Raw genomic sequence first — 25,192 nt, forward strand, 5'->3', positions numbered from 1 at the left:
TTCATGGTCTCTGTTAAAATCCCTGCATTAACCCAAATGTGACAGGAGAGACCCTCCCTCCCCAAGCCCCACATTCCTGTACCCACATGCTAAACGTGCCCCACTGCTGCATCATCTCCCAGGGTGTTATTTTCACAACAAGACGGAAAAAGTGCTGAACATACAGAACCTGTATGTTCTACAGAGCAACACGTTGGGATTTGTCATGAACAACGAGGTCACCTGATGCTTTTGGGTCATACCAGGCCTGCACTAATTTGTGCACTTACAAGGCCTGTTTTACAACATATTAAAACACTTGGGATAAAAGGAGCACTTGCTCATCAGTAAGCTGGGAGCCTCTGGGCTACTTCTAAGGGAGTCAAGAAATAAAGAACTAATCGAATTAGCAACAGACTTAAATTTAGCAGAAGAGTCTTCAAATCCTAAAAAAGTAATGGAAAACATTGTTAAAACTTAACTGCAGCCTAAAGCATTAGTATTTGAGACATTTATTAGCTTTCCTACATATTAGTGTATACAAAAATGCAGTCAGAACAGAACGAGTTGTGTTGGCTCCACAGGAGCATCCAGGAGCTGCTCCCACTGCTGAGGCAGGGCAGGGCACTGGGACTCGGTACCTCCTCAGACAGCGAAGGACACAACACCTAACCCTAAGCTCTTACCAAAATCGCTTTTGGTGTCCAACACAGGAAAATCAGTTTCCATCTTACTCTGAAACCTGCCTAAAGCCAGGCAAAGACAACAAAACTAAAACCAGTCTCACCTTCCCTGCTCCTGACAGCCTGACGTGGGTGGGTACAAATGCAAGTTGGAGTACTGACCCCCTCCCTCTCCCGCCTGACTGGAGGTGATGGAGAAGGAACTGCCAAGAAATTTCCTTTTAGCTGCAGCCCCTCTGTGTCTTCAGCCATCTCTGGACGAGGGACAACACTGGGGCTGGAGGTAACAGAACAGAACACTGTGCACAAGGTGTTTGCTCCAGGTTTTGAGAGAGAAGGGGGAATAAGCGGACTGTGTGTTCTATCCAAGAACAGGGAACAGTGGCCGAGAAGCAGCATTCCTTAAGCTGTTTGGTTGCTATGAAAAGCACAAGCCGTAAGAGGATATCTCCTCTAGAGGAGTCTCGGTGCCCGGCCAGGTGCCCCTGCTCCCAGCCATGCCCCGGATCGCATAACCCGAGGGGCTGCAGCTGCTCCCCATCCACCGACCGCTGCTCAGCACTTCCACTCCGACAGCTACGGACTGCAAACCCAGTCAGAACTGCACAGGGCCACACGCTTCTCGTTCTTAAAATACCTGAACCGCTTATCTTCCTTTCCAGCTTGGAGAAGGAGGGCAAGGCTCCCTACCCATGCCAAGGGCAGGGCCAAGGCTGCAGAGACAACCGCACTCACCCCGCTAGGGAAACGTCAGTGAACGAGGGGGGCGAGAAAGGGGCGGCTGCGGCCCCCGGCCCGGCTCCTCCTCCCCCGCGGGGTGCCGGCTGTCAGACAAGGCTGCCGGGGCCAGACAGACAGTGACAGTGACAGCGACAATGACGATGACAGCCCCAGCCCCGCCGTGTCCGTACCTGCTCCGCGCCGCGGCCGCCGCCATCTTCCCACGCCGCTGCCGCCGCCGCGTCCTCTGCCGCGTCCCGCGCGGGAGGGCGGGAACAGCGCGGGGGGCGGGGCCAGGGGCGGGGCTGAGGCTGTGAGTGGGAGGGCGCTGCCGGCATGGCGTGTGTGAGGGAGTTATTCCTGAGGGAGCACACCGTGTAGGGAGGGGTTCATTTCTGAGGGGAGACTCGGAATGGGAATACGGCTGCGAGGCTGTTCTTCAGAGGGGGATTGATCTGTGAGCAGGGCTGTTCTCTTAGCGCGGGGGAAAGGGCCGTCGCTGGGGTGATGGGGACTGGGGATAGGGCCGGCCCTGAGGGGACGGGGCCAGGGGCGGGGCCGCGACCGTGAGGGGGCGGGCGCTCCCGGCATGGCGTGTGTGAGGGGGTTGTTCCTGAGGGAACGTGTCGTGTAGGGAGGGGTTCATTTCTGAGGGGAGACCCAGAATGGGAATACGGCTGCGAGGCTGTTCTTCAGAGGGGGGTTTGATCTGTGAGGAGGGAGGTTCTCTTTGTGCGGGGGAAAGGGCCGTCGCTGAGGCCATGTGGGGTGGGGATAGGGCCGGCCCTGAGGGAACGGGATGTGGGGACATTTTCCCGGGGATGTAGAGTGAAGACGGGGTGGTGGCTCCTGAGGGTGTGTGCTATGTGGATGGAGGTGCCTCATGAAGGGGCTGTGGCCAGAGGGAGGAGGGCGCTGCTGCTGAAAGTTCAGGATGAGGCAGGTGGGGTTCAGCTGCTTTTCAGCGCTGCTATTGACACACAGGTAAGGTATTTGCCTCAGGTGTGGGATCACCAGGAATATTAAGGCAGGGATTTTAGGGAGAGGACACAGGACAGACACGATGCAGTTCCTCCAAGTGAGGTGTCTGGTGGAGTAGTGCAGTAACATCTGTTCCTCCTCTGGTGTCCTTTGCCTGGGTGTTGCCTGGCTGCCTGCTGCCCAGGGTGAATTTTATAGAGGTTATTTGGTTTTCCACTCTCTTAGATGCATCCCTAGATGAGTAAATGCTACACTGCTGGGAAGTAGCTAATTACCTGTCTGACAGTGACAGAGGGGTAGTTTCATATGGTGAATCAGTAGGAAAAGAATTCAAGAGTCCTGGCTGTGTTTCCACATCCTTAGTGTTTTAGGACATGGTCCTCAGGCAAGCTGATTAATTCAATTTTAATTCCTGATTTACCTTTGTATTTTTTCCTGACCAGGCCTAAATGAAGTCTGTAACACCTTCATGTGATTCTGCCTTTTTTTTCACATCACTATAGGTAGTAATATCTGTATAAGTATCTTAAACATGTACAGGAAAGTCTTTCATTGCTAAATATGTGAAATTTGAGGGGAAATCCAGACACAAACCTCATTAAACAGTAATAATATTATCTGACTAAATTGTTGGGATTTACATGTCCCGTACATAATGGTAGGATTGGCACAAAGTAAAACCTCAAAGAAGGTGGGATTTGGTGTTTTTAGGTGCTTTGGTACAGGCCTTGCAAGAACCATTAGCTTTGAAGTGTAAGAGCACCCCACTGCTGGGCCTGACAGACAAGTTTCCCACAATTGACTGGGAAGTGATTCAGAGGTTAAGGTGCAGTTAAATGTAATACACTTGTTTATAGTGTAAAATAATTGTCACAAGGCTAAACTGATTAATAATCTGTCCTGATCTAATCTTTCTCCTTGGAACTAAAAGTAAATATGTGGACATGTAACTAATTTAAAATTACTTTTATCATATGTCCTGTTATTACATTTATGGGGTTTTTTAACATCTGGTGAGATTGTATAGACTGCACCCACTGAGGGATAAAACTTCCCTAAGGGTACTGAGCTGTGCTAGGCCTGTGCACCTGAGCCAAGTCAAAGAGGGGATTAATACCACAGCTCCTCCAACAAATGAGAGACTGGAGACCTTGGGGCTTGAGAATGTTTGTTCAGGTGATGCCTTAAGTTTTAGCTTTCATATTTTCCAGATTCTGTACTGCCTCAGTGTAACTCTGAACTTCATAAAAAGTGTTAGCAACTTCTCTTCACAGTTTAATCAGACAAAACAATCCTAGTTCAGCCTGAGAACCAAGGACACCGTTGCAGCTTCAGGCCCATAAATTGTAAAGAATGGAGAATTGAGGAAAGCAGTCTGGGAGGATGAGACTTCATAGCCTGAAGCTGTAATTGGACGGTTAACCCCAAATGTAAATGGACCAGTGTTGGAGATTTTTTCAGAAATGGCTTAGAAGGCCGCTGTGAGGAATAAAATTCTCACAGGCGGTTTCTGTAAACAGCAGAAGTTCTCAGGTTGTTTTTAATTACAAGTAAAAGTGACAAACATGAAGGCCTTGAGAACCTTGCATACCAGAGTTCTCAGGCAGCTCTCTCATAACAAGTAGATATTCTATCTTTGGCTGCTTTGGGAAAGCAAAAATAATTTTGAGAACTCAAATCTTGGTATTGGAAACATAAGGAGGAGTTGGTGTGTTATCTCTGACCTATTGTGAGCTCGGGTTTGCAATATGCATGAACTTAATTAACACGGTTATAAAAAGTGACTGATTGAGTGAATAAACCGAGTCAGATGCTGAACAACAAAGTTGGGTCCTCTCCCTCCATCTTCAGACCAGGACTTATAAAAGTGTGAAAACTCATGACTGCTTGTCCATCTTGTGTCCATCTTGGGTGTAGCCTCGGCTGGGCTCTTGCACTGCCCAGGGTGTATCCTTTGAAGGCCTTTAATGAATACCTACTTCATCCCTTTAACTCTGTCTAACCTCTGTTCCAGGCAGTGCAGGAAGAAATGAGGAATGCCTCAGGCTGGATGGGGCTTGGAGCAACCTGATTTAGTGGAAGGTGTCCCTGCCCTTGGCAGGGGATGGAACAGGGTGAGCTTTAAGGTCCCTTCCAACCCAAACCATCCTGTGGTTCTGTGTAACTCCTTCTGTGATCAGATTGGTGGGGAACAACACCTCAGCAAATGTTGCAGATCTGGAGAGGGAACTTGTGAAACTCAAGGGATGTGCAATACGTGAGTGGGGAATGATGCCTGAATCACTAGGGAAGGGTACATGAGGCAACAGAAGAAATCTGGGAAATGTATCTGCAAAAATACATCAAGTAAACAAAGCACCAGGGAGATCTGTAAGGTGAAGAAGGAAAAGAAAGTAGGATAAAAACTCTATTTCTCCAGAACTCTTGGAACAGTTAATTCTTTCCTGAACAGAAAAGATTAAACCATATTCACAATATTTTATACATCATCAGACACTTCTGCTTATATATAATACATAAATAATTTTTTTCTCCCATAGAAGATATAAATAAATGTATTTTTTCTGCTCTAGAATTAATGATGTTAATAGCTGCTGTAGAGTAATTAAGAGGTAATAATAATTCAGGGTAAGCATTAGAAAATAGGAGAATGAAGCAGTTTGGATGAGATTACTGGGCTGGGATGGAATGAAGAGAATCAGGACAGTCAACAGTGTCCCAGGTCTGTTCTGAATTCTTAGGGAGGCACAGGATTACTTTTTGTTTAAAATTACTCAGGAGATAAGCCATTATCAGGTGAAAAAAATAATGTAAGAGGGACCCTTCAGTATTCTGTAGAGAGATATGGTCAGTAGTTTGGATAATTCACTTAGATTTTGGTATCTTTTTTGTAAGTTAGGTGTAAATCTTGCCCATCTCCCAAAGGCTTTGGGTGCCTTTGGAAACAGCAGTTCTATTTCTTTTTAGAGCAGAGGCTTACATTTCTTTCTGTGTCTGATAAAAATAGAGCAGAAAATGCAGGGATATTTTCCATCTGTGGGTAGGAAAGGGACCCTGTCCCTTTCTCCTTTGCTACAAGGATATACCATCCTCTGACAGTTTGTTTTTTAAAGTCTTGGTTCATCCTCGTTGATATCTAAACCCCCCTTGTTATCTTGCAGAAGCTTTGGTAATCACTGTGGAATTCCTGGTATGAGAAGGCAGAGCTCAGGGCAGAGAGAAGATCCTTGCTGAACAGCTGTAATGATGAAGGCACTGATTTTAATTGTCCTAATCACCTCTTTGCTGGCTTCAGGTAAGGCTGATGCAGAGAGGGAGAGAGAAGGGTTGCCTCTGGGTGGGTGACATTCAAACTAATAAATGCTTTGCTTTTGTTTTCCTCTGTGCAAAGAAAGAAGTTGCAGTTAAAGCTGTGCCTGTATTTTTTCTGTTTGATCATTGGCAGATGGTGACCTTTTAGTTTTGAAGCAGCTTGATGCAGAACTTAGTAATTCAGTGAGGCTTTGTTTCCTTTGAATAGTTGTGTTTCCTTTGAATTAATGGTGTCAGAATGAAGCAGGGGACCTCCAGCTGCTCCCCTCTAAAACCACTGCTGGTTCTTCTTGGAATTGTGCTGAACTAACACCAAAACAAGTGGAGGACTAATGTCTGATGCTATGCTCACAGAAATAAAAACTTCAATGATTTAATTGTACACATTGCTAGTAGTAATAGTTCTCCAGAGAGTCAAATGCTTAAACATCTGGAAATGACAATGTTAGAGATATTGTGGCATTTTCTGTGTGTTCAGTCCTGGTTTTCATTACATGGCTTAAGATTCTCTCAAGTTACATAACTGCATGCTATTTTTGTGTACAAGAGTCCCATTTTTTCCTCCTTAAATGTCTAGTATCTTCTTGGAGATGCAAATGATGATAAATTTCAGAGGAATAATACAAGATGGAGTAATTTCCTAAAGCAAAAGAGGTAATTCTGTTGGCATGTCTGGATTCCTTTAAGATGTAGCTTTATAGTTGGTTTAAACCCACCAAGCCTCCGAGTCCTTCTGAAAAAGGAAGTTTCACCTTCATCTCCACCTTTAATTGCATCTTTTTGGTGTGTGAAAGCACCAGAGGAAACAGCAGAGCAAAGGCTAAAAGCATGGCCTGTATTGATAACCAAAGGCAGCAGTAAAACTGATAAACCCCAGAGAATGCATGCTTACATCAAGGTTAGCAGGTCTGTGCTCTGACAGAGTCACATCCCAGCTGACTTTTAGGAGAAAATCTGCACTCTGGTAACAGGAAGATGTTACCCTGCAGTGTAAGTGCCATTCCTTCTCTTGCTATGCCAACAGGAAAACAGCCATAGCCATAAACACATCCTCACCTTTGGTTCCTCCAAAGTTTGGGTGGCAGCCTTAAAATTTGCTGAGGTTGAAGCAAGGAAGATTTTGTGGCTTAAGCTCTTGCCATAATAATTGCTGATTCTTGAAAAATCTGCCTAAAACTGTTTAGTTGCTTTCAGTCAAAAGGAAGCAAAGAGACATATTAAAGATTCAGCATCAAATATTGTCCTCATGTTGGGAAAAAGTGACCTTGGTCACACGTGGGGACATCTCCTGGGTGCCTCTAAGTGTGTGAGTGTGAGTGAGCACAATCAAGCTTTTGGGAATTTAAGTAAAATAGAATAACCTCTCTCTTCCATAAGGTGTTAAACTGAGGGTTTTTCATGAAATCCTACAAATCTTGACTTCTTTTATGATGCTACAGGGAAGAAATTTCGATGGTGCACCCTGTCTGACCTGGAACAAAGAAAGTGTGCTGAGCTCTCCAAAGTGCTCACAGCTGTGCTGCCCCTCACTCCTGCCAGTTCCTTTACCAGGATTTCTTGCATCAGAGCCCACAATACATATGACTGCATTGATAAAATCAGGGTGAGTTCACAGAGACTTTAAAAACTGACTTTGTGTCCAAATCCTCTTGGAAAAGTAACTGGTAAACAGAAACTATGGGAAAATAAAATGATACTGAAACAATTGAACTGCTTAAATGACAAAGTCACTTGAGAGGCAAGAATTAAATCCTGTGAGCATACTGCTCACAGGATGTACTGTTTTACCCCAGCTAATGTCTTTGCAATCTCCAAGAAATAGTGAAAGCTGCTTGGAAATACATAGGCAAAAGAAAGCTACTAAATTATAATTTGTTGAGGCAGAAACTGTGGTCTTGAACCTTCTGTTTGTTTCCTTGTAAACACACTTGTTTTGAGGGTTTTTCTGTTGTTTTAAAGGCAAATAAAGCAGATGCTGCCTCCTTGGATGCTGGAGATGTTTACTCTGCTGTAAAGCTGTATGGTTTGGCAGTGGTGGCAAAAGAGATCTATGATCAAGGTAGGCTGGGAAAGCTGAAGAATAAACTGTACTTCTGATTTGGTAATAAATGGCTCTAGATTTCTTGAAAAAAAAAGTCAATATGTTTTTTATTAACTTTGTAGGAATATGGAGGTGGCTGACAATTGTTTCTAAAATATTTAATGATGATGAATAAAATACCAGTGGGGTTTTGTACCCTGTAGCCTTTCTGCCTGTGGTGCTGACAAACTTGCATTGCTTGTTTGACAGGTGCCATGTAGCCAGTATATGGTGAAGTTCTGCCACGAGTACCAACATTGAACAGCCCTAAGATAATTTCTTCTTTAGCCATGTTCACTGGAGTAGTTCAGCTCCTCTTCAGAGATGGAAGCTGCAGAATTGAGACTTTTTTTACACATTTTGTGCTATTGCAGGAAATTGTGTGTTTGCTGTGGCCGTGGCCAAACGAGGAGCTCTGGATGTCCGGAGGCTGCGAGGTGTGCGCAGCTGCCACAATGGAGCCAAGTGGACGTCGGGCTGGAATATTCCCCTTGGCTTTCTCCTGGCAAGAAATTCTCTTTCCTGGGATGAGTCCCAGCCTCTGAGCCAAGGTAGGTGATAGGAGCCATAGGGCTACCTCTGGCCACAGTGAATGTAACTGAAATGCCAGCAGATGGAGGATGAACTAGTTATGGCCCTTTTTCCTTTTCTGATTTTTTTCCCATTTGACGTTTTTCTTTCGTTTTGTTTTGTTTTGTTTTGTTTTTCCCTACACCTGCAGCAATTAGTGAGTATTTCAATGCAAGCTGCATCCCTGGGGTTGGTGTTGCTGCTCCCCAGTTGTGTGCTCTCTGCCAAGGACAAAAATCCTATGTCAGAGACAGGAACCACTTCTGTGAGACAAGCAGTAATGAACCCTTCTATGACTCTGAGGGAGCCTTCAGGTGAGCTCTGGGACTCTGGGCCTGAATTCACTTTTGGGGGAAAAAGAACTTATAGGGTAGGAAAGCCAGGTGAAATGTTAATAGGATGGCATTTGTCTTCCTGCAGGTGCTTGAAGGATGGTGTGGCAGATGTTGCCTTTTTAGATCATCTAAGAATTATGAGTGCCACAGGTAATCTTAAAAATGCAGTTTTCTTTTCATCCCTGTCTGTGCTCTTTCCTGTGTAGATGTTTGAGGGATTTGCTTGTATTTTTGTTGTTTCTAGGGAAAATTCAATCCCTGCAAGCAGTTCAGGGGTATTTCTTGGCTCTCCACACAACTCAGAAAGAAACAGAACAGGAAAGTGTGAGTGAGCAATGATTGCTCACAGGAGATTTCATTAGCTGTCAGTATTTGCTTTGCCTGAGTTACAAGATTCCTTTTAAAATTCAGCATATTGAGCTGCATAACTGTGAAGTTCCTGTACACCTGCCTTGTACTTTTAAACTCAGTTGAGCTCTGTACCAAAGGTGGTTAGCAGCAGTATTTGCAGGTATTTTTAAATAAATGTATTTAGAGTGGTACAGCTTAAAGAGTATTTTGGAGCAGTTCTGGCTGAGGTCTCTCTGTTTGTTATAAGAAGTATTTACCAAAGACAACTTTCCCAAGTGTGCTTGGTACACCGTGCTGCCTGCATAACCTTTAGCAACCTGCACTGAAAAACATTTTCTATTCCATCTCTGTGCCTGCTGGCAAGTCATGGCTCTGGTCAGAAATTCATGAGTGTCTCCTTGTTTCAGAGTCAGAAAAAGAGGAATATGAACTCCTGTGTGCTGATGGATCCACAGCTGAGCTGACTGAATACAGCACCTGTAACCTGGGCAAGGGGCCTGGCCGTGGCATCGTCACCCGCAGCAACTTCCAGAAAATCACCAACAAATTTCTGAGCATGATCCAAGTGAGTGAATATTATAAACTCTCTCTATTCAGACACAGTTTTTGCTTCCATCTTTGTGTGGCAATCATGATCCAGGTTGCCTTTTTTTTTGAGAAATACATAGTTACTGTGAGTAAAGAGCTAAAAATTGTTTGTTCGGGGGAAGGATCTTGCATTGGCTTGTGTAAGGTTTTGTTTTTTTCTAAAGAGTTCTTCTGTAGGAGGCTGAGAATAAATCAGTAAAGAAGGGGAAGATGCTATAACACACAAACTGCAAAATGGCTAATGATGTTCATCCTGCCTTGGAAGTTGATTCAATTTTTTTGTAGCTGAGGGAGACTCATAGGTTCAGGCAGGGCTCACTTTTCTTCATGTCTTTTTCTCAATTTATAAATATTATTTGATATCTTGACCAGTGAAACAAAGGGAGGGAAGGCTGAGGCTGCCTGTTGCTGGAAGAATGAGCAGATTTGTTGCCATTTCAAAGTGTTGTTCTTGTCCTAGCGCCTCTTTGGGCAGAAAGGAAAGGAAAGAGCCAGATTTGAACTCTTCAGTTCAGCACCCTTTGGGGGAAAGAACCTGCTCTTCCGAGATGCCACTCAGCACCTGCAGCTTCTTGAGGAGCAGCTGGAGATTGCCTATGTCCTTGGTCTGGATTATGTGGCTCTCCTTAAGGGACTCGGCCATGAAGGTGAGAACTGTAGCTAAGGAAAGGGAAGAGAAAGTTCTCCTTCCACATTATTTTTCCCTCCAGGCACAAATGCACTTATCTGAAAATCCCCTGAACATGTCACAGATTGGTGCACTGGTGATGTGATCTGCTACCATTTCAGGGAGCTCCTTGGAGAACAGCGTCGTGCGCTGGTGCTGCATCAGCGATGCTGAGCTTCACAAATGTGAGGAGTGGGCACTGAACATCCAATCCGACCCCTTGGTCTGTGTCCAGGCAACTTCCATGACCAAATGCATTGAAATGATCAAGGTAGGAAACTCCTTCTGCTCAGGGTGTAAGACTGCACAGGCTATGTATGTCTTATCTGAACTAAAGAGAGGAAAACCAGCTTGAGGAATAAGTGGGAATGAGAGGGAATTTATGCAGGGGAATTTTCAGCCAGTGGAGAAATCCTGCTGCTTGGATACATAATTCATGCAAATCCTGTTTTTGTTATTTTCTCTAATGCTGTTGGCAGAGTAGTGAGGCTGATGCTGTCACCCTGGATGCAACACATGTGTACATTGCAGGGAGATGTGGACTGGTGCCTGTAGCTGCAGAATGCTATGGTGAGTTCTCAAGTGACCTTATCAAGGAGAGAGGGAATAAAAAAAGTACCGTTAAGAATATAGTTTAATTTCCACAGTTTGTGATGTTTTGTGATGGAAGCAGGAGTCAGTATAAATGTCCAAATACTCTTCCCAGCTCTTCCACTAATTGGCTCTAGCATTTGGTCTGTTTATTTTATCCCTTCTGTTAAAGGGACAAAGATTCTGACATGGCTGAAGAGGGTCACAAGGGTTTTGAAGGAATGCTGCCATGTAAAAGGAATGACAGCAGTTGCAAGACCCTTAATGTTTATCTCTCCTTCCAGGGGGAGATTGTGCCCCAGCAGCTGAGACCATGGAGAAAACAGGGAAACTAATTCATCTGAAGCACAAAGGTAACAGAAACTTGCTAGGGTTTATGCAGGAGTTTATTTTTGTGTTGGTTTAGAATAGAATTTCCTGTGCAAGGACAAGAACTGTGTGGCTAAACAAAGAGCAGGTCCTGTACTGTAACTGAAGATGCTGTGACAAGATGAGGGAGGGAAGGGGGGCTGTACCCTTGTGGAACACTTAATTGCCTTGGTAACTGGTTGTTGTCATTGTTTCACAGCACTACCACCAGTTTATGCTGTTGCCCTAGCTAAGAAAAGTGCCAAACAGATTCACATCCATAACCTCAGGGGAAGGAGATCCTGCCACAGTCACCTGTACAGTCCTGCAGGGTGGTTACTTCTGTCCAGACACACAGTGCGAGCTCAGCAGAATGACACTGAGAACTGTGATATTGCCTCTGGTAAGGGCTCTGGCTTCTCTCTTAACTAGACCATGAAAATCTGAGGCTTAAATTTGTGAGTAAAATAGAAACAGGGCCATGAGAATCCAACCAGCAAGTGATGACTACAGGTTCAGAGGGTGTTAAAGCAGCTTTTCCTCATGTTTTACATGTGTCACACTATTTAGCCCTCTTCTTGCTAGTTAGGATGAAATTTCTTTCCTGTCTTTTCCCATATGTGAAGAGGCTTGGGAACACCTTGCCTTAATCTCATCTCAGTTTTCTTTACTCAGCTTATCAGAATTACTTTTGGAAGGGCTGCATGCCAGGAGCAGATGGAAACCTGTGCAAGGTGTGCATTGGAGATGGGGAGGTGGAAGGAGCTCGAGTGTCCAGCAGATGTGCTGCGAGCCACAACGAACGTTACTATGGCAACATGGGAGCACTCAGGTGAGAGTCAGAAATGCAGAGCAACAGCCATAATTCCTTATTATTTTGCTGATTTTAGAAGATTTTTTCCCTATTTGTTAAGCATCTGTCTGTATAAACTTTGCTAGTGTGTATTTTGTTTTGGTTGCAGTTGCTATGGGATGTTCAGCTGACTGATGGTTTAAAATGGTTGTTAAACCTTTTCCAGAGCAAGGCAATGCTTCAAACATGTACAGCTTAGAGCATTGGTACTGACTCATTAAAGGGAAGGGATGAAAGAGGACCAGAGAGCAGAGGTGCTGTGGTAAGAGGCAGTGTAGCATATAGGAGATAATTAAATAGAGTGGAAATTAAAAAAAAAATAGTTGAAGACAGAGGCAGAGAAGACTGTTCAAGGTGAAACTTCTATGAAAGTTTAAGGAAGCACTCCTATGAAATATACATTAGGTATTTAGTTGAATTCCATTCTCTTTCCTGCCTAGGCATGGGTGAAGGTGCACATTGTGCAGCAGCTTTGACTGGGAAGCTGCTGTAAGGAATGAAAAGGATTGTCTTAGCAAATCTCTATGCTGAGATCACTGACATATTGCAAGGGATTAGAGATGGGAGGGATACTTCCAGCTGCTCCAATTTTAGTTGTCCAGAAGTCAGTCACCATGTAGTGGTGTCTTTGATCCCCTTTTTTTTTTTCCTTGCACTAGGTGCCTAGTTGGCAATCCCAGTGGAAGAAGCTTTGGAGATGTAGCTTTCCTGGAACACTCAAACCTGCTCCAGAACATAGAGGGTGAGATGCAGATATTCTCTTTTCCTTTGAGAATGTTCATTAATGTCAGTTACTTCCCACAAAGCAACCATCACTCGTGAGGATCAGCCTGTACAGGTTTAATCTAGGTCCATGGAGTTGTGTTTGTAAATGGAAGATTGCTAGAAGCTTTCTGCATGTAGGTGTTCCAGTAAAGCTCAACATTCAGATACTGTAAGAGAGGAAAGAAGAATCACTCAGTGCAAAGATGTGTGTTGGGATAATCATCCTTGGAGACTGCACTAAATTTCTGGAAGCTTTAAATTTCACAGCTTTAAAAGGCAAACCAAAATATGGTTTTCTTAGCGTCAAGGAGAAAAGGAACTCTCATTAAAGCAAAATAAAATTATATTTTAGGCAATTTCAGTAAGAGAAGAGGCTTTTCTAAGAGAGGAATCTCTCTAAAATCAACTGAAGGTATAAGGGGCTGGAAACCCACAGGAATTCCTGCAGCAATTAGCAGTTTGTTTGGGGGAGCAAAGGGCCTGTAGGCTGAATCCCTTTGTTTCCAGAAAGAGATGTGGTTACAGGTGCAGGTGAGACATGATGTGCTGTTCATATGCCTGGGTATGATTCTGTTTTAGTTGATAGGTGCAGCTTCAGTTCACTGCCCTCAGTGGAGACACTGCCCTGGTCCTTATGCATTCCTAGGAAATGACCACATAGCACACTGTGTTTGTTTTGAACACATTGACTAAACTTCTCCCTCCCAAGTTTTAACATTTTCTTTGAGATTCACCCTCTCTTCTGCTTTAATTTTTCAAAAGGGTTACCTTTCACTTCATTTTCTTTTCAGATCTGGGCAGCTCTGGCTGGGCTAGAGGTTATTCCCCCCTCGACTTTGAGCTCCTGTGCGCGGACGGAGCGCGCGCGGCTGTCACAGAATGGGCCGGCTGTAACCTGGGCCCGGTGCCCCCCAGCACTGTCATGACCCGCCCAGTCACTGTCACCAAAATCTCTGACTTCCTGCTGAAATCTCAGGTGGGACAGGTAACAGGGAACAGCTTGGCATGTTAACATTTGTTATGTTCAACTGCTGAAAACCCTTTCCAGATGGAAAGCTTTATATACTAGTGCCTTCAGATCCAATACAAAAGAATTAAAAATGTGCCTAGGAGATTGAGAAAATAGTTATTTGGGTTCTCTTAAGGGGTATTTTGGCACCAGTTCCCAAGTTCCCATTTTACAAAGGCCACACTTTTGCTGAGAAATAAGGCACTGCAGTATTGCATCTTATTGTACTAATAAGAACAGTGCTAGATAAAAATGCTATTAATGATCCAAGCTGTGAAACTTTTATTCCTTTTCTGTTCAGGAGTCTCTGGGAAGCAAACTGGATTCTGAATTCCAGCTCTTTCAGTCATGGAAGTATGGTGAGAGTGATCTGCTTTTCAAGGACACCACTCAGTACCTTGTTCATGCAAGTCACCTGAGCTATCAGGAGATCCTTGGAGAGTCTTTTGTTCAGCTGGCAGAATCAGTGTTTAATTGCACACCTGCAGGTAAAGTCCAGTTCTTACTTCAGAGTTAGAGAGAAATGCAGCAGGCAGCCTTGTGTGCACAGCTATGGCCCTTTTGTTTAGACAGCATGGAGATGTTCTACCTAATCCTGTTCATAACAAAGGTCTAAGGAGTCCTGTGTTAGATTTCTGTGATACTAACTTGGTAATTGCAATTCAGAAGGGGAATTTGACCTCTATGCTGCTGTTTTAATGAATAGCATCTGAAGAACTTACTACTTTGGAAGCTGATAGCATCTCTAAGTGTGTACTTTCTTACTGGTTTGTAGGCATCTTGGATTTCTGCAAACAGGATATCTGTGCATCCTCATCCAACTGACAGCTCATCCAGAGGCTTTGCAGGGCACAAAACATCAGCATCACTGCTGAGAACAAAGGAAATGTGCAAATCCAGCCAGTCCAAAGCAATCAGCAAGGAGTCATCTCCAGAAATGTATGCTGAACACCACCTTGTGGTTTTTTTTTCCAGCAGATTTTATGTTTATGATGATGTAATACTACTCATATATTATCTTTTTCTTTTTTGGAGCATGGCAGCATGGGGAACAGCACAGCCAACAGCACAAAACTAGGATCAGCATTGTGGAAAGAGCAGGGCCAGTACCATGGACTAAAATACAGACTTGGTAGGAGTGGCACAGGTTAGTTGGTAGCATTTTGCCTTGTTTGTCTCATAAACAGTTCCCATGCAAAACCCCCAGTCAACTGACATTTTGGTAGTTGCAATATTGTCTTCCTGTATCTGTGATTTTGGTTGCAGCTAGATAGCCCCTGCTGAATGCACATCTATATTTCTTCTTTAACCAGTGGTTTTTTAGTAGTAAATCAAAACATTTTTCTCACAAATAAATGTATTAAGACATTTAATAGCCAGCAGAACTGGATGCTTGCAGCAGTGGATATTCCTCTTTGTCAAGACCTCCAACCATTACTTTATATTGACACTTTGAATTTGAGATTCTCTGAAATGTCAAAATACTCTCTATCAATTAAACAGTACAAGTTTTACAAGCAGAAACTGCCTGAACAGGATATGAAGCCCTTTGAACAGAAATCATCTGTTCATCATCTGTGTCCTGTCTTGTCCCAGAATGGTAACAGAGCCAAATCCTCAGCTGCATTTGCAGCCCTGAGGGAGCAGGGACAGAGCAGGATGCTGGTTTGGGCCTCTCAGGTGTTCCTGCCTTTCTTTCCTGGAGCTTCCCTGCCATCTGTGGGGCCCGTGGGACACTGCACTTGGGACAAGGCAGTTCTGAGAACACAGTGAAGAAAAGCAGCTGGCAGCCTTGCTTTGCCAACAGCAGCCTGCAGCTGACCAGGGATAAATGAAAAATCTGGGTTATACACAAGATTTTATGGGTTGGGAGGGCAGAGATGTTGTTTTCAGACACAAACATAACCAATGCTTCCTGGGCCTTGTGGGTGATCCTGTGGTGCAGCCCTGGGGTACATGAACCAGCCTCAGCCTCAAATCCCAGCTCTGAGCTGAGCAGGAGCTGTTTGTGCTCCTGCTACTCTGCTTTCTCAAGAGATGGATGCTGCCTCAGTATTCTGAACAGCAGCTGAGATCATGCCTAATATCTGCCAGGCTGGGATGAAGGAGCACCAGAACTGCAGCTCTGTGTCTCAATAACAGCACTCCCTGTTACCCAGCAGTGCTGATCCCTTTGGAGATTTCACCTTTCCCCCCTGCATGTAAGACATTATCATGCATATTTACCCATACAAGCCTAAAGGCCTTAAAAACCTGAAAAGTTCTCAGAAAAATTTATTTCCATAAATTAAAAACACACACAAAAGAAACAGTAAAATTTTAGATTCACACAATATTGAACAGAAACCAAATGCCAAGAGCATGATGGAGGCTAATGGCACAAATGTACAAATTCTCAGTGAGCTATTTGTTACCTTGATAGCATCATACAGACTTGTAATCCACAGTTACTATCCATATTCTAGAAAAGCACCTGGAACATGATATAACAAAGGCCCACCTGAAATAAAATACAATGAATAGGAACTGCTTGCAGGAACTCAGATCCAGCAAGCACAGGAACTCAAATGTATGCAGACACAAGCCAGGCAGGCAAATGCTGTACATACATTAAGGAGCCTTAGCTGCTCTAGTCATAGCATGATGAAAACAATGTTTTTTTTTTTCTTTTCTTTTTTTTTTTTGAAAGTGATCCTTCTATCTCTGACAATCAGCAAATTTAGCAAAGAGCTGCTTGGCTCTACTAAGAGACAGGACATGGCAAAAGCCTTGCAATCCTTCTCAAGCTGTTCTGGCCATCAGTTTGTGATGTACTTTCCATGGTGACACAAAAACATCCCCACTGGAGTGGGTCCACTTAATGAAAAGGCAAGTGTACACATCCTTCTGCTAGAGATGTATGCATGACCCCAAAAATGAATTCTCTACACTTTTTACTTTTAATTAGCTGTGCCAGAAGCAGCTCAGAGTGGAACTGCCCAGCTTTTACCCAGTCACCACTCCCAGTGTACAAGCAGCAGCCACAAGGAACAGGGCTGTTCCATGAGTGCTGTAAACAGAAACAGAGGTGGGAAAGGAAAAAACAAAAAAGTGCATAAGCAGGACTGACACCTGTATGCTGGGGAGGGGAAGAGATGCTTGGTCTCCACTAGCTTACATTGTCATACAAACACTAAACTGAAAGAGAATAATGCTGTGTGTTTGGGTTTCCACAAACTGAGGTCAGGGAGAAGCTAAACAACTGCAACATCATTTTGTAACTCCCCCAATTTCTGTAAACTGAAGAGTATTTGAGTGTTTTTTTTTGCTCTGCTCTCTCCACTGTAGTTTGTAGGAAAAAAAGTTCATAAATCTTATTTCAATGCAATCAGAAACAAGAGAGAACAGGGAAGAAAGTAAAAAAACCCCACCCTAAACAAAACCCAACACAACCCAAAGGAAAAGGTTCAACACATTCCATGTTTTGAAGCACATTGGAGTCTGAACTTCTCCTGGACCCAAGTCTCTTTCCCCCCCACCCCAATCTATTTCCTTGAAAGCCCCAGTAAGCTTAATTACTTACAGCTTAATTGGTCACTGGAAGCCTCCCATATTAATAGAAGGTGAATGAATGCTCTGTAACATTCCCATTCTATAGCACAAATCCATAAAAATATATCTCTCACTCTTGCTACCACTTCCAACTAGTCAATAATTGGGCTAATAAGCCAACATAGGGAAATTTTCAAACATTTTTTAGGAGGCAATTGATCTTTGTTTTTTAGGGATTTCTTTTTACAAAAATAAAGAGAATCAATTAGAATGTTCTACAACAGCCCAGTAAGTTAACCAGAAAAATACTATGTCAATATGTTCAAAGTTTGCCTTGTTATTTTATCCTCAAACTCCAAACACTACTACTCTAAGTGTGCACTCCTCTCTTTTCTTCAGTCTTCCTGATTAAAGATAACTAGCCTTCAAAACAAGAATATAAACTTCTACAAATCCCAGCACATAAGCTGGGAGCAAAACAAACCCAGATTAGATTTCTTTCAAGATTCAGGCACACACAGTGTAATAATTCTCTTCCATTTCTCTACTCTCAAAGCTCTGCAATTCAACAGATTGCTTGTTAACATTTAGTTTTCTGTTTGGTCAGTAACAGAAGTGGTAGAGCAACAGAAGATAATGATGGTATTTGCAGTCCTGCATTTATTGGGACTTTATAAAAAATACCCACCCATTAGATATTTGCTCAATTTGAAGGTAAATCGAAACTCTATTATATGGGTAGATAAATAAGAAAGTGCAAGTTCAAGTGACAAGTGAAAGAAAGAACAGACTAATTAAATTTGAGCATCCCAGCAACAACAGCTTTGCCTGAATAACTTCTCTAGGCACTAAGGGACAGAAATTACCTGAACAGCAGCTAGCATTGGATTTATGCTTCCAGTGAAGTTTAACAGAAGTTATGCCAGAAGGGAGCTCTCTTCCTTCCAAAGGTAGAGCTGAGAAATTGCCCAGTGCTGCATCAGATAATTACAAATGGCCTTACACAATAAAAACAATGTCCACATACTCAGAGGCTCTTTGTACAGCACTGGCTATTATCTACAACAGTGCTGTACAGAGAGTATTTAATTATGAGCTACAGGAACTGTAAATCTAAAATGGTAATAAAAACCCCAAACCCTTCTTGTTGACATTAAAATCAAGTTAGTATGAATGGAATTAAAATAACTTTAAAATAAGTATCAAAGATTTTGCTGGTCTTCCCTGCATGCAGCAGCTCAGCTCAGTTAAATAAAAATCTCTGCCTATGTATCCTGCAGCTTAACACCCTCATGGACCAATTACCTTTTCCTCTGGAGAACAAGTTGGCATCAGCCAAGTAAGTAAAAAAATATTCTATTTGGGAAAAAATAGTACTGGGCACCATTTTTCCTTAAAACATGACCTTTTTTGAGTTGAATTGTGTTAAAAGCAGCATATACAAAGTGCAAGTTATTTAATGTCTTAATTATGTGGGGCTTCTGCTGCCTGGAGCCAGGAAGGGCAAAGATACTTAGAAGGAACCTTCTAAGTTAACAGAAGGAAGAAACAATTGAATGAAAACCTAGACATCTACTTTTAATTCTCAAAAGGTTAGTGGTTTATCAAGAATGTGTTTGCTAGAATTCTTCTTTATCAAACACCATATCTCTTTTGTCAGCTTGTTAAAAATAGCCATTGCAGTAACAACAGCAGACTCAAATGTGCAAATGATCTGGAGTACAGAGTTCTAGCATCACTGAAGGTGCACTACCTCCTCCCTGACACTGCTACTCTACCCCCAAAAGATATATAAACATAACTAATTAAATATAAGCAGTAATTTCCAGAGGTTGAGAAAGGAAGGGTAAATTTCACGTGGCTGTGCTACACTCAAACAGGGACTTAAAAGAATCCCTCCAACAGCATTTAAAAAAAAAATAGCACCTTAAAGAGGGTCCCAGGCAAAAACTTGATTCTCAGATGTTAGAGCAGTGGCAGAGTGGGGTATGGAGAAGTCAGTAGACTTCTCCCATAAAAAAACTACTAAAGAAGCTGACGGGACCATTCCAGCTAAGTGGCTCCCTCAGGTGCTGGAGGGCTGCTCCTGCTCAACCTCCTCTGCAAAAAAGGCTTCAAGGTCCATCAGCTTCTGACTCAGAAGCACATCTAACTCTGCACTCTGCAGTGCAGCTCTTTTTGCCCGGGTGAAGCTCCCCACTGCTTTGACTTTGCCTCGTGTCTTCCTTTTCCGGGGAAGGGTAAAGTCCTGAAACTCCAGAATGCGCTTTCTCTTTTGCTGGCTGACAGAGATCAAGTGGCCATTCTTCTCCTTGGGCTCCTCAAAGATTGTTTCCAAGCTCCTGGTAAAAAAAAAAGGAACAAAAATCATGAAAACCTTAGCAGCAGCCACCTTACTGACTTTCATAATCCACCTTACTGGATTTCATAACCCAGGTAAACACACTTTAACTTTTATATTTTATATTTACAGCCCCTCCCCACCTCTTGTAATGTTATCTGTACCTTACATCTCTTACAATGCACATCACTGCCAGCTCAGTTATTGCTGCACAGACATTTGGGTACAATCTCTTTGTATTTCAGTTCTAAAGCACAATTATAGAATCTTAATTTTACAGAATAAATAAATAAGTTTGAGCATTTGATGACAGGCTGTTATTGTTAGTATTTTAAAGAACATGTAATTCCCTTTGAATTTTGGAAAGTAAGTACTGTACTTTGATGGAGACTGGAATAAATGGATAAGTGAAAAAATATATAAGAATCCATACTTAACCAGCTGCAAATTCTTAGTTCATATTCTATTTCACTTTTAAAAATCCAAACTGTAAAAGATACTATTTTCAAATGAACTTTCTCTAGCAGTTTAAACTAGACCAATTTTAAGAATTTATCTCCCTCTCATTTTTCATACACCTTTCATCTCCCCCCACCCCCTAATAATTTACATTTTGGAAGGAGAACCAACCTGGCAGGAGGAGGGGACTTATAGTTCTTGTTTGTGTAAATTTCTTCTAAACTAAATTCTTTCTTCTTAAGCCTGAAAAAGTAATGACAAATCAATCTAGAAGGAAGAATCTCGTAACAATCTCTCTTCACAGCAAGCAGATTTACAAGAAACAAGTACTGTTTGCATTCTGTGCCTAAATTAAATGCTAACTAATTATGCTTTAACTAACTGGGGGCCAGTTGGAATGAAAAATGAGCTCATTAAGTACATAATTTCATAGTGTTTTATAAGGTTGGTATCAAGACTTGCCCTTTCTGCAGAGATCAGCATTCTGTGATGCTTTGAAATAATGATGATGCTCAAAAGGGGAAATGCCCTTCACCTTTTTGTGAAAGCTGAGAAGTCTTACAGTTTAACAGATTAATATTTCATCTCTTGAGACTGATTTTAGTTATGGACAGTTACCAAGCTGATCTCTGAAGAAATGCATCCCTTTGTCAAAGGTGGTGCCTGTGTTTAGGCCAGAAGTCACCCCAGATGAAATAAGACTAACCTGAGCAGTATGAGTACCAGGCACACTGGATGATTGACTGGAAAGCTTGAGCAGCATCTGGCTCTGTGATTCCCCACACTTTCACTGAGCTACTGCTTCCCTAAGATCATACCCCAAACAAACTGTAAAAAACTCCAACACAATTTGCATCAACAGAACTTCCTAACAGATCACTTCATCTCACTCTGCCCGGTTTCGGCTGTTTGAAGGGCCTGGAAAGGCCCGGGGTGGCCTTGGGGCAGCCCGCGTTTCAAAGGACGAGAAGAGGCTTCAGTTCTTCTTTCGGTCTCGGTGTTTATTAATTGTTTATCTAAAAGATTTTCTTTTGGCCTGACAGAGCTCTGCTCAGCAGCCAGCCATGAGCACACTGTGCTGCCCTCCGGACAGTCACCTATCTTTATACCCATAGTTACGTGTACAATATTTATCATTTTTCCCCAATCCTTTTTATTCTTATTGTCCGGTGCACTTTCAGTAATGACCAATCCCAAAGTGCCACCATCACCACAGAAGATGGAGGAGAAGAAGAAGAAGAAGGACAGGACACGCCCCAATTCCTCCATCTTACTTCTCTAAACCCCCCTGTACAGAAATCCTAAACCCTGTGTCTCACTCTCTAATTAACTGATCCCTTCACCATTCACCCCGGTGAAACCCTCCTGTCCTCATACAGGTGTCGTCTCCTGTGTAGGATCAAAGTCCAGCCACCAGACACTTCTGGAACATTCCAGGACTCCCGAGCCCCCCAAGGGTGGTCTCGGTGACACCTCAGTCCTGAGGTGCTGAGATCCCACATCACTCTGCACTGCAGGTTGACTGATTTTCCCTTTATCAATAAAACTTCTTTCTTCTTTAGAAAAATGACTGCATTGCAGCTTGCATTTTCACATTTTGCCTAAACTCCAGTCAGCAGTTTTGATCCAGTTGATAGAGCTGTGTCAATCATTTCTTGTAAAGGAAATAAACATCAGATGTAACTCAACTGGGGCTGTATAAAATAGCAGGGGTAAGAGAAGCATTTATTGAAATGATGACACTCAAATGCTTTGAGTCCATTTCAGAGGCACTGCTCACCTTTTTGGTTTGGGCAGTCCCATTGGAGTAAGGTTAGGGTCTGGCTTAGGAACAGTTTTCCTGATTCGGATCTGTGAGACTTTCTTTGGCCTCTTTTCTGGCTCAGTCTTAAGAAAGAAAGATGGAAAAGTTAAAAACAAAGAAATTAAAACCATACTAGTCAACAGAATTCCCTTTTATTCTGAATATACATTATCTATATATTCCTCTCTGGTTTGCCACCTTCTTTCTCTGCAGCAGCACAGAGTAGGACCCGCACTCTGTTTTCTCTCCTCATCTTTAACAGTCACTTGATAACACCCAGCAGCAGCTTCAGCTTCTGGAGAACCAAGAGTCTGAGAGGTCTAAAATATAAAATGAACTCACTTTTTTCAGTTCTGTGTCATCTTGGGATCTCAGACAGGCTGGAACAGAAGCATCTGCTTCATCAAGGGCAGGGATGTGGAGCTTGGATGCTGAAAGCCTGGGGGGAGATGGCAATGGCTCTGGAAGTGTGTGAGGCTTTGGGGATGGAGGAGGGAATGAAGTTTCCAGACTGTAACAGAGAAAAGGGGAACATGAGTGTAGATTGATCACCAAGTGATAATGCAACAGCATTCCATGCTCTCAGGAGATGTTCCTGAATTGCAATATGGGCACAAAACCCCAACACATTTCACAGAAATGGCCCAAGTGAATGAAGTCTGGCACACACATACACCCAAACCTGCTGCATCCCACATTGATCCTGACACCACCTAAACTGCCAGAGTATTTGAACATGTCATTTAAAACCCACTCTTTTCCTTTGCATACAGCTAAACAGTACACAGCTCTATATATGAACTGACAGAAGGGGATCAATCCTCCTTTTCTGCCAGCAAATTTCTTTGACACAACTATTAATCCTACTTTTTGTTTACAGATAAAATATGGCTGTGATACCTGCCATCCCTGCACTTAGAAGGAACAGAAGGAAGTTTCAGCACCTATCATCCAGATGCTAAGGCAGAAAGGACTTCTATCCAAGTAAAGAGTCAAACTTCTACAGTCTCACATATTCATTGCATAAGAAGTGGCACAACACGGTTAAAAGTAACAGAACTGTTCTGTCCAATGTTCTGTGTGGTGTTTGCATAACTGCCCCTCCACTCCTCCATTACATCACCCAGTCAGCTTACCTCACCCACTTCCTAACCAGAAAGCTGTTCTGGCAGTGAACTGCCAAAAGCTGAAAGCCAAAATGACATTACAATGGCTTTCTGAGGAAGGTTATGATCCCACTACTCAGAGTAAATACCAACACCCCAGATACTCACTGGATTGCATGGCCTGCAGGCTGCAGTGCTCCCATACTCTGCACAGCTGAGTGTGGTAACATGGCACAGCTGGGTCAAAGAGGAATGAAAAAAAACAAAACAAGGCAGAAATTAGGGCTACACTATAAAAAGATGAAGGAAAAATTATTAGTATAAACTGGATTGTAAGACAAGATGCTCATATCAGGAATGAGAATGAAAGACTAAAATGATACAAAAGAAAGCCACATCTGTTTAGGGAACTAAATTTCATTGTTAGGGAAACTGTCCTGCTTTCATTTAAAAATGGTAGTAATGAGAAAAGGAAATAAAGGCACAGAAAGGGAATGAGACAGTAATATTAAAAGTCATAATTATTTAAAGTCTGAAAATTGTCATGCTTTCTATGAAAGTCTATTTTTCTAATTCAAAACTTCAAGTTGTTACAATTTAAGGAACCAAAAACCTTGAAGGAACTTGGTTACTAAAGAAAACAGTGCATAATGGCAACAGTAACAGGTAAAAGGAAGAACTTCCATTAAATTAACTCCCTGTTGTCTCTAACTCCCACAGTACCCTCACGTGATTGGAATAACCAAAGGCCTTTCCATAAGGGTTGGTAATGACCAGAATTCTATGGCATAAAAGTCAGCACAGCAGCTCTAAGTCCTTTGATATTAAGCTTTACTTTTGTGCCCAAATTGTTAACAGCAGGAAATCACTCAGGACAGCTTTTATTACATTCAACAGCAAATCTTGTATTTGCTGTTCTCTCTAACCAGCAGTGAAATGCACTTCACTGTTCTAAAGCAAAGATGGAGTTCTACCAAGGAAATGAAAACCAGCCATGCTGGAAGCACAGGGAAGTCCAACTGCACATAAAGAGGTGAGAAAACCCCACTTATTGTGTTCATCACTTATGTCAGAACTGTAACATTTTGTTTCAACATTCCACTCATTATTCCAATGTTACTGGAATCTGTATCCACAGTGCAGCAGAGCCCTCTCTGTCAGAGACAGAGCTTATTGTTTTATGCAATAATAATACAAAATTATAAGCACAGAAGAAAATCACTTTAGAAATTTTTAATTCAAATAAGCATTAATTAGAAAAAAATCTTCAGTGAAAGAATGCTTTATTACTGATAGTGGAAGGGACAGTGGAAATTAGGTAGGGCAACTACTTTAGTTCCCTGTTCTCCTTTTTATTGAGAACACAAATTGTGAGTGAAATATTCTAAAGAGAACAAATCTTTTCCAGATGAAAATGGCCTGCAGGGAACTTTTTGATTTTTCTGATTTTTAATTATCTTAAAACAGGCAAGAATTTCTGTCATAGTGGGAGCTGAAAAGGCTTTTATACTGCACCAAACATACCTCTAATATTTATGTACCAAACAGCTGAGCGGGACAGATTTACATCTGCCTCATACACATACACACCTTTGGCAGACATTACAATTTATATTAACAAGAGAGAAACTTTTAGGTATGTTACCCATTTATACAAAGCAAATTGCAGCATTTGTTATCTGGCAAGATTTTTGGTTATATTTGTGTCAATCAGTGACATAGGCTAAATTCAACAGCTCTCCACAGACTGCCACACTAATCAAACCAATTAATTAAACAGACTTTGGTGCAGTGCTCATGAAGCTCTCTGCCCAGGAAATGCAAGGGGACAAAATCAGGGACTGAACTGCCCCGTGTTACTGAGGGATAAAGGGCAAAATCTTTGCTCAAGGGCATGCAAAAATCCTGGAGCAGAGCTAGGAACTTCTTTCATTCTTTTTATTAGCAAAATGATCTTAAATGCTCATAGCAAAGTAAAGTTAAATATGGAAAGTAGATTTCAGTCCTCTTCCCACTTGTACCAAGATTGACACACAGAAAAATTCATTACAATATTAACTGGAGCTACATTTGCTTGTGCCAGTGTCACATATGAAAATCCATAGCATGCATAAAGAGG

The 25,192-nt window shown here is 42.6% G+C and overlaps 3 protein-coding genes across 13 annotated transcripts in view; 1 reads left to right on the forward strand and 2 right to left on the reverse strand.

The window, feature by feature from the left end:
• Positions 1-1,712, reverse strand: part of PISD (phosphatidylserine decarboxylase) — a 23,234-nt gene extending 21,522 nt beyond the window's left edge. Inside the window, exon 1 of the mRNA XM_026797091.2 lies at positions 1,574-1,712. Coding sequence (XP_026652892.2) covers positions 1,574-1,599 — 26 coding nt within the window. The 5' untranslated portion in view covers positions 1,600-1,712. The remainder of the gene's footprint in view (positions 1-1,573) is intronic.
• LOC102061345 (serotransferrin-2) lies at positions 1,700-18,719 on the forward strand. 10 transcript variants are annotated; one of them, XM_074554475.1, is made up of 19 exons: positions 1,700-1,759; positions 4,378-4,477; positions 5,525-5,658; positions 7,115-7,278; positions 7,635-7,734; positions 8,130-8,306; positions 8,477-8,639; positions 8,746-8,810; positions 9,419-9,576; positions 10,060-10,246; positions 10,389-10,537; positions 10,746-10,836; positions 11,142-11,210; positions 11,426-11,608; positions 11,881-12,037; positions 12,718-12,800; positions 13,615-13,808; positions 14,134-14,320; positions 14,608-18,719. In XM_074554475.1, the coding sequence occupies exons 3-19, from the start codon at positions 5,607-5,609 to the stop codon at positions 14,655-14,657; spliced, it is 2,229 nt and encodes a 742-aa protein (XP_074410576.1). In that variant the 5' UTR covers positions 1,700-1,759; positions 4,378-4,477; positions 5,525-5,606; the 3' UTR covers positions 14,658-18,719. The 10 variants fall into 10 exon arrangements, with proteins under 10 accessions (XP_074410576.1, XP_074410574.1, XP_005493436.2 ...); XM_074554473.1 differs by having other exon boundaries at positions 1,702-1,839; XM_005493379.4 differs by having other exon boundaries at positions 1,702-1,839; positions 13,615-13,799.
• PRR14L (proline rich 14 like) overlaps positions 16,090-25,192 on the reverse strand; it is a 20,155-nt gene continuing 11,052 nt past the window's right edge. For both annotated transcript variants that reach the window (XM_074554458.1, XM_074554457.1), the window contains exons 5-9: positions 23,242-23,310; positions 22,310-22,478; positions 21,944-22,050; positions 20,335-20,406; positions 16,090-19,705 (exon numbers count right to left, since the gene is read on the reverse strand). In XM_074554458.1, coding sequence (XP_074410559.1) covers positions 22,339-22,478; positions 23,242-23,310 — 209 coding nt within the window. In that variant the 3' untranslated portion in view covers positions 16,090-19,705; positions 20,335-20,406; positions 21,944-22,050; positions 22,310-22,338. The remainder of the gene's footprint in view (positions 19,706-20,334; positions 20,407-21,943; positions 22,051-22,309; positions 22,479-23,241; positions 23,311-25,192) is intronic.

The sequence above is a fragment of the Zonotrichia albicollis genome, chromosome 18 (assembly GCF_047830755.1).
Source record: "Zonotrichia albicollis isolate bZonAlb1 chromosome 18, bZonAlb1.hap1, whole genome shotgun sequence".
Taxonomy (NCBI): Eukaryota; Metazoa; Chordata; class Aves; order Passeriformes; family Passerellidae; genus Zonotrichia; species Zonotrichia albicollis.

Excerpts from the sequence above, each read along its gene's own strand:
- LOC102061345 (XM_074554475.1), top strand. The coding sequence starts at position 5,607 with ATGATGAAGGCACTGATTTTAATTGTCCTAATCACCTCTTTGCTGGCT. Across the intron at positions 8,307-8,476 it reads GTCCCAGCCTCTGAGCCAAG|CAATTAGTGAGTATTTCAAT; the intron begins GTAGGTGATAGG and ends CTACACCTGCAG. Across the intron at positions 8,811-9,418 it reads AAGAATTATGAGTGCCACAG|AGTCAGAAAAAGAGGAATAT; the intron begins GTAATCTTAAAA and ends TCCTTGTTTCAG.